This window comes from Hydra viridissima, unplaced genomic scaffold (genome assembly GCF_058129835.1).
Source record: "Hydra viridissima isolate aposymbiotic clone 2 unplaced genomic scaffold, HvirCarnegie_v1 scaffold_9, whole genome shotgun sequence".
NCBI lineage: Eukaryota > Metazoa > Cnidaria > Hydrozoa > Anthoathecata > Hydridae > Hydra > Hydra viridissima.
Window position 1 is genome coordinate 12327893 of NW_028324308.1, and position 12108 is coordinate 12340000.

At 28.8% G+C, this 12108-nt stretch overlaps 2 protein-coding genes across 4 annotated transcripts in view; one reads left to right on the forward strand and one right to left on the reverse strand.

Annotated features, from left to right (window-relative positions):
- Positions 1-12108, reverse strand: part of LOC145186207 (neurobeachin-like protein 1) — a 36590-nt gene that overhangs the window by 2157 nt on the left and 22325 nt on the right. For all 3 annotated transcript variants that reach the window (XR_016455366.1, XM_090097010.1, XM_090097012.1), the window contains exons 21-37: positions 11827-12108; positions 11452-11625; positions 10757-11100; positions 10449-10658; positions 9984-10191; positions 9399-9436; positions 8812-9076; positions 8368-8578; positions 7818-8087; positions 7328-7576; positions 6918-7200; positions 6259-6348; positions 5786-6024; positions 4124-4415; positions 3818-4019; positions 2018-2211; positions 1605-1792 (exon numbers count right to left, since the gene is read on the reverse strand). The exon at positions 11827-12108 is cut by the window's right edge and continues 254 nt beyond it. Coding sequence is in view for 2 of the 3 variants with exons in the window: in XM_090097010.1 (XP_089953136.1) it covers positions 1605-1792; positions 2018-2211; positions 3818-4019; positions 4124-4415; positions 5786-6024; positions 6259-6348; positions 6918-7200; positions 7328-7576; positions 7818-8087; positions 8368-8578; positions 8812-9076; positions 9399-9436; positions 9984-10191; positions 10449-10658; positions 10757-11100; positions 11452-11625; positions 11827-12108 (3739 nt within the window). In the remaining variant the exon portion in view is untranslated. The remainder of the gene's footprint in view (positions 1-1604; positions 1793-2017; positions 2212-3817; positions 4020-4123; positions 4416-5785; positions 6025-6258; positions 6349-6917; positions 7201-7327; positions 7577-7817; positions 8088-8367; positions 8579-8811; positions 9077-9398; positions 9437-9983; positions 10192-10448; positions 10659-10756; positions 11101-11451; positions 11626-11826) is intronic.
- On the forward strand, positions 23-1978 carry LOC145186208 (uncharacterized). Its single transcript, XM_080062319.2, has 5 exons — positions 23-379; positions 514-975; positions 1055-1121; positions 1221-1272; positions 1542-1978. The coding sequence occupies exons 1-5, from the start codon at positions 196-198 to the stop codon at positions 1569-1571; spliced, it is 795 nt and encodes a 264-aa protein (XP_079918445.2). The 5' UTR covers positions 23-195; the 3' UTR covers positions 1572-1978.

Here is a 12108-nt window from a genome sequence, read left to right on the forward strand (position 1 = left end):
CATGAAATGCTATTCAGCATTCAGTACATACTGTTTTCAAGTAGCTTATTAAACATAATTTTGTAATGCTTTACGAAAAAAAAAAAAAACAGCTTTACAAACAAAGTTTATAAATACCGCAAAGAAAACAAGACTAAAAAAGTTTTTCAAGATCAATTTTACGAGACAGAACTTTGAAATAGTCAACTTAAAGGGATGTCAAGAATTTTTCTTAAGACGCTTGATGAAGTAAGAGCAATGACATATGAGAAAGTTGATAACAACCCAGACGACTATCGCTTCAACCTGGAAGATCCCGATGACACAAGAAGAAAGCTGAAATACCTTGAAATGCACCAAAAGAAAGCTGAGGATTTCAATCAAACTAAAGAAGTACTGGGTAAGAGAAGAAATCTTACTCATTGCCATAACAAACTAAAAAAACAATGTATTACAATAATTCTAAATATTTCAGCTTTTTATGTTATGAACACACACAAAATTTAGACTGTACATTAGTGATTCAACATTTAGACTGTGTCAGCCATAGAGCTTTAGCATACTTTAAACTTAAAAACTTCGAAAAATTTGAGGAGTTAACTGTTCTTCAGTTGGAAAAAAGTGTCGAAGAGAAAGACGACATGAGAGCGAGACAAGCCTTTTCAAACCTTGGCGTCATCTGTAAAATGAACGGGAAGTTCGCAAAAGCATTAGAATATTACAACCAAGCTCTTGGACTGGCTTCAAAACGAGGTGAACGATGGTGCATGGCAAGGTTGTATAACAACATTGCCAACATTTATGAGTTGATGATGGACTACGAAAAAGCCATTGAGTTCAATCAAAAACGTTTAGAGGTTGCTAACGAACTGAAAGATTTGGATGGAGCAACAAAGGCAAACGCAAGTATGGGAGGGTTGCATCATACACTTGGAAATATTGAAAAAGCTATTGAGTGTTACCAGGCAGTTCAGGAAATTTTACGCAAAAAATTAAGTAAGAAAACTTTTGTTTTACAATCTTTTACAAATTATTATTAAATGAAAACTGCATTTTCAGTGTGTTTTTGTCATAGAAAACTACGAAACATTGGCTGATGATGCTCCAGGCTCTGATGATGACTATGTTGACTTTGGTGCAGAGTATGCTGTTTTTAATTTTATTTATGAAGCAACTATAGTAATAAAATATTTTCAGAAAAATGCTTATAACCTAACACAAAATGTAAATTACACTTTTAGCGAAGATGAAGATGAAAAAGGTGAAGAAGGAAAAGAAGGAGTAGAAGGAAAGGTATATTTTTTACTTTAAAACTTTCATCACAACAGCTTTTGTATTTTTCACTTTAAAACTTTCATCACATCAGCTTTTGTATAAATTATATTTTATAGACTATAACTTTTATATCAATATAATGAATAATATCAATTCTTATTCATAATATTGATATAAAAGTTAATTTTTGCCTCTCTTAATTTTTAAAGCAGATCAAAACAGAAACAATTTTTTAAAGGCAAAAAAGCATTACTAATGGTATTAATTACTTTTTGAAATTTTTTTAGGGAAAGAAAAAAAGATGTGTCATTTCTTAAAAAAAATTTAAGCAGCAAGAAAAAAACTAAAACCTCAACTTCACATCCTGAGTAAATGATAGAGGATTTCGATTGAAATCTGCATGTGGCAACCATGAATGAATACCATACAGAGCATTTGAATGAATGCTCAATAAAGGATCAGGAAGAGCATGATAGAGAATTGTTCTTTCACGAGGTTTACTTGTGGCAATAAAAATGACTGCTGCATGGTGGGATATCTAAAAAAAACAGCTTACATTTAGATGTAAAATCTTAAAAGAAAGAACTACTTGTTTTAAGCAATAATATTGAAGAAAAAAAGAGATCTGTAAAATTATTAATTTAAGTGCAAGGAGTTGTATGCATAAACTTTTAAAGCAATAAGCTTAAAAACATATCAAAAATCTTCAAACTCAGAAATAAAACCCTTTCTAAACCCAGAAATATAAAACAAAAAACAAAACCTCAATGAGTGAAAAGGTGGCAGCTGCAAAGTCAGACACAACTTTTGGTTTTCCAGAATCAACGTCTTGTAGCTTTTTCCTCTTTGGATGAGGCTTTTTTAAAAGTTGTGTTGGTACTTGCCCAAAGTTATTTATCATTCCCTCAGTAGATTCTCTTAAATTAGGGTCTTTTATCTCATCTAAGTCGACCGCACCTACAAAATTGATCAACAGAATACTGAAGAGATATGCTTTTGGAAAAACTAAAACTAAAAATTGCTGATTTCTCAACAATTTACAACGAAAAATTTTCAATATAAAACTTAATAAAACCTCTTGTCTAAAACCTGTTTATTCTAATTCAATTTACACATTTTATCAATACTCAATTGTAGCATAACATAAGTAGCATAACATAAGTAGCATAACCATAATAACTTGGGAAATATTCCCTAACAGGAATAATTCCCAAGTTATTATGCTTATGCTACTTATGTTAGTTATTATGTTGCTATTTACTTATGCTGGATATTAATTCCAAAGTTTCTATCAAAACTGTCTATTTTCCAGTGGGATTCTATGTTGATGCCTACACTATGTAGCTCTAATGCATGGTGGAGCATCTAGTTGTAGTTGTTAGAAGGAAACTTGAACTGAAGATATTTGAAGCCTTGTAAAAAAAACAGAGAATACTGGATATGTTATCACTGATCTGATATTAGAGATTTTTTTGATATTACAAATATGAAATGGGACACAACAACACTGAATACAGGGTGTCTGAAGGCAGGATTCATGACAATTAGAAGCAGCTAGGCCAAGTTAGGCATTGGTCTGGTTATTGTTATCACTTTGGCAAAATAATATACATTATCTATTTTATGAAGTGAAGATAATAATGTTTAATAAGTTTTTTAAACACTATAAAATGCAAACAATACCATATTACCAATTATCAATACCTTTCAATGGAGATTCATTAACTATGAATTGCAAACTTTTCTAGATAAATATTCTACAACTTGACACATCCAAAACTATTTGTAGAGAATTTTTCAAGTAGACTATTTCAAGACTTTCTTTTGTAAACTATTTCAAGACTTTCTAGATAAGATAGAGATCCAGTAGAGATAATGAAGAACATCGCACTGTAACTTAAATGCAAGACAAAGGTTACATAGTCAACACAAAGATGAAAGAAAAAAATGTTTAATGCTCTGGCCTACTTAAACAGAATATTTTAATCTAATTGAACCTATTTGGATTATGAATTAATCAAATTTAAACAGAAATTTTCAACAATTTAGCAACATTAATGAAAAAGAGAGTCAGAGATTATAAAACAGTATGTAGGGGTATTTTAAATTTTGTTATTCATGCTATTCTATTTTTATTTTATTTTTTATTTTGATTTGGTTCCATAAAAACTTATGACAAATTATAATTTAATATGATATTTTGAAGTAGAATTTATCTTAGAACAATTTTTTTTTTAATTAAATAAAAACCCATGTCCAAATTGATTTCAGGCCATGTCTTCTTTGGTTCTCATTTTACGGTACTTTAGAATATGAAAAAAAAAAAAAAAATATTGCATTCTGTTGCTTGGTTGTTAAACAATAACTTTTGCAGGTTTTATTTTCATAAAAAATTACAAAAAATGCAAAAACAAGTCTTTGTCAAAATAAATATTTTTAATCAATCTAACAGGTATCAGATTGATAAAAATTAGATATGCAGCATCATATTGTGACAGTTGCAAAGCACAAAAATTAAAAGACTGAAAATAATAATAAAAAAAAAAATTATAATTTTGAAAACCTTCATAAGAATAATGGCTAAATATATTTAATGCTTTCTCTGCTTCTTTTCCTTTTTGTTTGTATCCAAATATCAAATCAATCCAAGAGTGCAGATTGTTTGATACATATTCTGATTCAAGAGCTTGTCTATTTATGTGTACAAAATTGTAAGCATCTTTAGCCCATGGTGGTAAAACCACATCATTCACTGGTGTACCATCCTAAAATTATATATTACTAGTAGAATCATAAAAGTAAACTTAAAAAAAATAATCTGAAGTATTTTTTTAAAAAAAAAAGACAAAAAAGTTGAACAAATATTTACTTGCAGATTTCCCAAACAAAACTGGTTCATATTGATTAGGAACTCAGGAAAAAAGAAAAATTCTGGTATAAGTTCTTTTATATCTACACCCTTCATTACAGCATTCCATGAGTTTGAAATAGAGTAAAACTGACGGTTCGGACAGTCAAACCTTCCACCTTGTAGTTCTACGTGGAGACTAGTGAATGGCTCAACTCGAAGCATATAATGCAAAACACCTGCAGGGTTTGAGTAATGAGTAAAATAATGTGATTTTGGAGTTAGCCCACTGACATCTACAAACGTATCATACCTTCAAACAAATATATATATGCTAACATGAATAACAGCTTTTAACATATAAATGTATTAAATTGAATAACTAGAGTATTATAAATTTGTAGTTAAATAAAGTTATAATTATAAAATATAATTTTAACATCTGATAAAAAAAAAAGGATATAGAAAAGAAAACTTCAAATAAACATACTTAATCTACTATGAGGAATACTCCTAATGCCAAATATTATATACTTTATAACAAATGATCTTTTTATTTTTAAAAGTAAAATAATTTTTTAGGGACTGTAAAACTTTGTTATAGACGTTAACACATTGACTGCCAACTACGAGATAACTTGTAGATTGCAGTCTTTTCAAGGACCCCAACTACGAGTTATCTCAACCTGTGTTTACTTGCCATTTTTGTGCAGCTACAATTAAACAGAAGCCAACTACAAGATAATTTGTATGACCATTTTTTTTTAAAAAAAATTTATGTTTTTTTGATTTTCAACTGACCACTAGAATTAGAGTTTTTAATAATATGTGATAAAATCAAGTTGTCATTTTTGGCCAGATTTCTGAAAATAGCCATGGCAGTTAACATGTTAATTCCAGTCTTGCTCATAGGTAAATTTACATAAAGTGAAAAAATCTTCTAAGACTAGTGAAACCCCCCCCCCAAAAAAAAAAGTAAAAAAATAAAACAAAATGAATGAAAAATATATGTGAAAACATCCGTGAAAGTACCACAACATTTTTAAAATGTTATTTGATGGTTGAATTATTTATTAATATATCAATAGTGGTTAAGAGAACCAAATGCATTCTTTAGCAACTACATTACACATCACCTAGCAACACATAAGACTAAAAGGTCTCTGTAACCACCATTTAAACTACCAAGAGGGGTTAATGGTGAAACAATTTTTGATAGATATTTTATTAACACTAAAGAAAGGGGTTTATGTGTTGATGGTAAAAACCTGTTTGAGTGGTAAGTAAAAACTTGTATACAGATCAATACACCATCAATAAGTTAATACAAAAAGTATCTTTCTTTACTGAGAGGAAATTATCTTACAACTTTCTACATCGGCCTACTAAAAGTACTGAAAATTCTGAATTTTACATAGAAAGTAAATCTCACAGTAGCAAGTGTTCATTTAAACTTCAAAGAATTTAAAAGAGCAAAGTTTCAAAGGACAAAAACTGCTGAAAAATATTAACACTGGCATTCAGACTCCTAGTCTATTTTCTGTTTAAAGATCAGTGCAAACTTATTGCAAAATATAAAACTTTCAGCCTGGACCTTTTTAGTGCAAACTATTACCAAGAGCATAAAATCTTACCAGTGCACTTAAAGTACTCCTAAGAACAAAAAAAATCTTATAGAAATACCTTTCTTTAATCTCTTTAGCCTTTTCTTCATTGAGAGCACCAACAGGCTTTGACAAGTCTCTGTATACAGATTCATCATTCAAGTCAATCTTATCTGAAACATAATCCACTAAAATCCAAGGAAATATTGGGTATTGTGCCAAGTCATTGTAAGTCCGCCCAGATATAGTATTTAAATGCATCAGATATTCAAAATTCGATATTTCACGGTCTACCCATTTATTGGTTAACCGAGAGGCCTATAGAAAATTAAATACTTCTGCTAATTTCAATCAGAAAAAAAACAAAAAACCAATATTTACTCAAGCTACCTTCTAAGTTATGAAAGTTTTAAACTATAAATCTGAAGCTATATTTCAAGCTATAAAACTGAATACATTTTAAACTATAAATCTGAATATATTTCAAGCTATAAAACTGAAATAACTATTATATACTTATAAAACTGAAATAACTATTATAACTTTACTTACTCTTAAAAGCTGTGATGGATTTTGTATTCCACTGTAATAGAGATTTACAGGCCGAGTTGCCATTAGTTTTTTGTAGAAAGAATCTTTTTCCTGTAAACAAAATCATCATCATCATCATCATCATCATCATCATCATCATCATCATCATCATCATCATCATCATCATCATCATCATCATCATCATCATCATCATCATCATCATCATCATCATCATCATCATCATCATCATCATCATCATCATCATCATCATCATCATCATCATCATCATCATCATCATCATCATCATCATCATCATCATCATCATCATCATCATCATCATCATCATCATCATCATCATCATCATCATCATCATCATCATCATCATCATCATCATCATCATCATCATCATCATCATCATCATCATCATCATCATCATCATCATCATCATCATCATCATCATCATCATCATCATCATCATCATCATCATCATCATCATCATCATCATCATCATCATCATCATCATCATCATCATCATCATCATCATCATCATCATCATCATCATCATCATCATCATCATCATCATCATCATCATCATCATCATCATCATCATCATCATCATCATCATCATCATCATCATCATCATCATCAATTATCTTATCTCTTTTGTAACTTACACTCACCACAATTGTATTAAAGTTAATTAAAAAACTTGATCTATCCAACAAAAAAAATTCCATAGCTGTTTTCCGTAGGTTATATCTTCTACTATAAACTTCACTCAACTCTTCAAGAGCAAATTTAAAGTCATAGATTGAATCAACAGCATTATATTGGTCATCATAAAAGCATAGGTGTGTGGGTGTTAATTCAATGTGACCTTGAACAATATCCATTAATGTAATAAGATGGCAATTGGAAGTATAGATGGTAGTTCCTGTGTCTGCACCTAGCATGTGTATGTTGCTAGAACATAACACAAAGTTTAATTTGAATTTTAAAAACATAACTTTTTCTTCTCATATTACACTTATGAAACACACAGTGTTAGGTATATTAGATGGATATTGGTGATGGATTTTATAATAATTACCTTGATATATCTTCTTGGGAAACAGAAGTAACTTCATCATCATCAACAACATCAGCATCATCAACTTCAGGAGCATGTGATAAAGGAACATTAACTGATAATGTCTTCATCATGTCTGGAATACCTATTAAATCCCTTTTTATTGAAGCATCTTTGTGCGAATTAAACTTTAGATTTTCAGTGAGCTTTAAACGCATACGATAGCGATTTTCTGTGTTTGACAACTTAAAATGACGATCAGCAGCATTGCTAGAAAGTAATTTTGTTTTATTGTGTTTACTTAATCAATTTTAAACTATTAAGAGGTGCAGTAATTTTATTACATGCTGAGAGATTTTGTTTTACTAAATAAAATCCAGCTAAAAAAGAAAATTAAAAAAGATTACAGTTTCAGTTTTACAAAAAAAAATATATTAATATAAAAATATAATAATATTATAAAAAATCCCTGAAAACTTTAAAAATGTTTAAAAAAAAAGAAAGGTCTTACCTCAACTTCCAAGCTCCTCTTTCACTCTTTAAGAAGCGCTTTTGATATTCCCATATTTTCTTTGTGATAGAATTTTTCTGCCTATATGCATTTTCATAGTTTTTTAAACGAATCAGTTCTTCACTTCTCTGTTCATCAAAACTGACATAAATCACCATGCTGAATTCCTGAAGAGCAGTCTCTATAAGGTGACCATAGCTCTGCATAGAAGATGACATTGAAGTCAATGAGTTCATCCACAATTTGCCAATAGTTAATGATGAAGAAGAACTTCAGAAAAAAGTGCAAGAATGAAATTAAATCATATAATTTAGCATAAAACTATTCATTAACCTAATACCATTAAATCTATTATTTTTATAATGATCGATTAATTTAACTATTTTAAAAATGTTGATTCCTATTGTTGATAAATCCACACAATTACTCTATTTTAAGAGTCAAATTTTATGTTTAACGTAAATTTTATGCTTCATTTTTATTGTAAGAACCATGAAAGGAAAAGGAAAAGAGAAGGATAAAAAGATGGTTTTTAAACAAAAAAACTTACAAAGTATCATTTTCAAACTTTACAACAATATGTTTGATTGACTCAAGAAACGAAGCATATTGCTCTTCAGCCATGTACACTAAAAAATCTTTCTTAAAAATGTTTGAAAGTAACGGGGGGATATCTGAAAGCTTATCATCATGAAAAAAATACTGTGTATAATTCTCAAAGCATTGTAGTAGATATAATAACAAAAGCTCTGATGAAATCTCTAAAAGCAATTAAATAAAAAATGATTCTATTGCAGAAATCAATTATTTAAAAAAAGAACCCATTTATTGCAAGCATTAAAACATTGGTATATTTTCATAACTTAAACATTTTCTTTACAATTGGTAAAAACTTTTATATTTTTATCTGTTACCAAATACCTTAAGATAATGCAAAATTTTTCAATAATATCAAATAAAAATATTATAATACTAATGTAAACAACATAACTACCATTCTTTTGAAGTACAACCAAAACATCATGCAAATGATACACTTGGTAGCAAACCTCTGCAAAACTAGGTAATTTTCGCTTATGAAGCAATTGGCTAAGTCTGCTGCTAGCAGTCTCAAGGATCTCTTTAGAGCTTGTCTGTTGGAAAGCCAAGTATAATAATCTCTCAGTAGTTTGCAAAACTTCAGGCCATTCATTGCCACTCTCAGTACTGTCTTGCCAAGCTCCCATTGCATCAAGTAACACAAAAATGTTTTGGATAAGCTGAAACAGAATGATTAAAAGACAACTAATAAAAAAAAAAAAAGATAATGCATATGACTTTTCAAGTGTTTAGCAGTACCTCATTTGTAGACTATTACTAAATAAAAATTGCACAATAAAGAGGTTAGTAATAATAAAAAAAAAAGCTACAAAATGTTTACAGGCTACACAAATACATACACCAAAATAACAACAAAAGAAGACTAACCGATGAAAACATGAAAAAATCTGATTAGCGTATTTTAGATTTTCAAAAATCTAAAATAAGCTAATCAGATTTTTTCATGTTTTCATTGGTTCTTTGCTTGAAACATTTTCTTACCAGCACACTCCACTTTTCAGAATCGTCACCAGTAAACTCTACAAAAAGAATAAAAATGGAAAATTAAGATTGTTAAACATAATTATCATCAAAAGATCATCAAACATGACTCTCAATGATTTAAATGATCATACTAAAAAAAACATTTTTAATGTAGATTAAAATAAACATATTTTTAGCTAAGTAATGTTTATGTTTAGGATAAATTAAATTTTATGAAAATAGTGTAAAAAACAGCCAAAAAATATCTTTAACTTATACTGGTAACATCATAACATGATTTTAATTCCTAAAAGTTTTTACTAATTAACTTACACATCCTTGGTGATATTCAAAAGTAAAATATTTACTCAATTTATGACACAGCATCTTTTATTTAGGATCATTAAACTATATCAGACCTTTTTTTCATCAACACTAAGTTTCACAAAGACAACTTTTCTTTTTTTTTAGATTTTTAGAATTGAAAACTCTTAGTTAACCACTTCAACTTTTTTTAACTTCTAAACGAAAAATGGGTAAAAAACTCATCTTTTTTTATCTTTTAGATAAAAAAAAAAAAAAAAAATTCAATTTTTGGTATACCAAAACTAGTGAGAAAATCTTCAACAAGCTTCAACATTTGCTCTGCATTTTGTGAATCAACTACATATAATTGAACTGATCCTTTGAGGGCCATTGCAGCTGTTAACAAACACTTTTCATAAAGCTGGCGTTCAATTTTCAAAGTAGACTGAATAAAAGTAAATCGTGACGATAATTCATGCAAACAAGTAATTGGTTCGGTTCTTTTCTAAAAAAATTAAGTTTAGTTAAATACTTAATGAGGCAAAAATAAAGCATTTATTAAGAATTAAAACTTAATTTTGTCTTGAGCTCTCTGTCTTGTATACCAAATAGGGCTTTTTATTTTTACATTTAGACTTTTACATTTAGTGTCAACAATATTTCAGACCTGGTGTCAAATACAAAGTATAAAAAACAACCCTTATATAATCACTCTGTATAAAACATTAAAGATACTTGTAAATATTTTTTTAAAAATCATACAGTCCAAGCTTGTAAATCTGATCCATTAACTCCATTCCACATCACTGAATGTATTATGTCAATTGTTATAAATACTAAATCTTCCTCTTGGATGACTGTACTTGCATCAGATGAACTTGCCACTATTAATATCCAAATAGGCTCATACCAAGCAAATATATTTGCACAATTAACAGCACTCTGAGGATACAATTTTAATGAATGATTTACCTGTAATTGTATAAAATAAGAAGCTTTAACACATATCTCAATTGTAAAAAAAAAAAAAAAAAAAAAAAAATGCAATTGTTTAAAGTAATTTAACAAACCTTAATGGCAACTTCAAGCTTTATAAATATAGGAAGTGATTGACAAATACGAAGTACTGATAAAATGATTTGATAGTTAAAAAAAATGTCATTTTTCATTTCTTCAGTGAGACTGACTGAAACACCCAATTTAAGAAGAAGCAGTACAACATCTCTTGTAACTTCTTGTTTACACAAGAGTTCCCCAATGGCAGGAAATAAGTCTTTCAAAACTATTTTTTGTTTTAATTTCTCAGAAAGCTTTCCAAACTTCATCATGTAAATATAGATATTTAGGATCTTTGAACGTGTTTCATTTAATATATCATGCACCAGCCATCGATACATAATATAACACCCAGAATCTGGAAACAAAGCAAAGCACCCACCAATTGTTAAAAAAATAGAACAAAATATAAATTTATTTCTGCAAATGATCTCTTATTAAATCCTTTTGTCAAAAATTATTCAAAAATGACATAAAAGGAAAGGTTTCCGAAATCATCACTAAATAAACAATATATATGAAAGATTTTTAAAAAAACTATTCTTAAAATTAAATGCAATACTTAAATACTAAATAATAATATTACTATTAAGAACAGTTAAGAAAAAGTAGATATAGCTATCTGAGCCAACTACTTGAAAATTCTAATTCTTTGTTCAGTATGTCTTGCGGACAGCATAAATATAGAAAAAACAAAAAATAAACACACCTGCTAAATATGTACAAAGTGGCACAGATACTTCAGTTGAGTTTTTAACTAGATTATATACTAAATCTAAAACCTCATCCAAACACTCAGAATTTGAGACACAACTCATATAAGACACTGCCAAAGCGACATTCTCTTTGCTTGGTACCAATTTCATTAAATATTTAACCAACCCTAATATTAAATCTTAAAAATTGCATATAAAAATAAACTCATCTATAAAACATAATTGTAAATTAAAAAAGCAGCTTATTTGGGTTTGAAGGAGTTAAAAAAAGTAGACAACAACTACACTAAATACATTTTTCCCCTCCTGTTTCATTAAAACATCCCCTGTTTAATTGAAACTCAATATAATCAAACTTTAAAACTCACCTAGTAATGATTTTCTCAAGTCTCCCTGATCTGTCAACAAACATTTTTCCTGGTTAACTCGAACACTTCCATAATAAAGTTCAATTACCCGTATAAAATATTCAACTCCAAACAAATTTGAAAAAGAGATTGGATTTTCTTTGATATAGTTGTGTATAAGCTGAATATGTGCTATTTGCACTGAACCATTTGCACGGTGCCAAATGTTGAAATCAAAAAGTATATATTGATAAACATTTTCCAGCAGAGCCTGATTTACACCGAGTAAAGTTTCTACTAACT

Bases quoted from the DNA above. Each gene is read 5' to 3' on its own strand.
- LOC145186208 (XM_080062319.2), top strand. From the start codon at position 196: ATGTCAAGAATTTTTCTTAAGACGCTTGATGAAGTAAGAGCAATGACA. The intron at 1,122-1,220 runs GTATGCTGTTTT...TTACACTTTTAG, and splicing joins TATGTTGACTTTGGTGCAGA to CGAAGATGAAGATGAAAAAG. The intron at 1,273-1,541 runs GTATATTTTTTA...AAATTTTTTTAG, and splicing joins AAGAAGGAGTAGAAGGAAAG to GGAAAGAAAAAAAGATGTGT.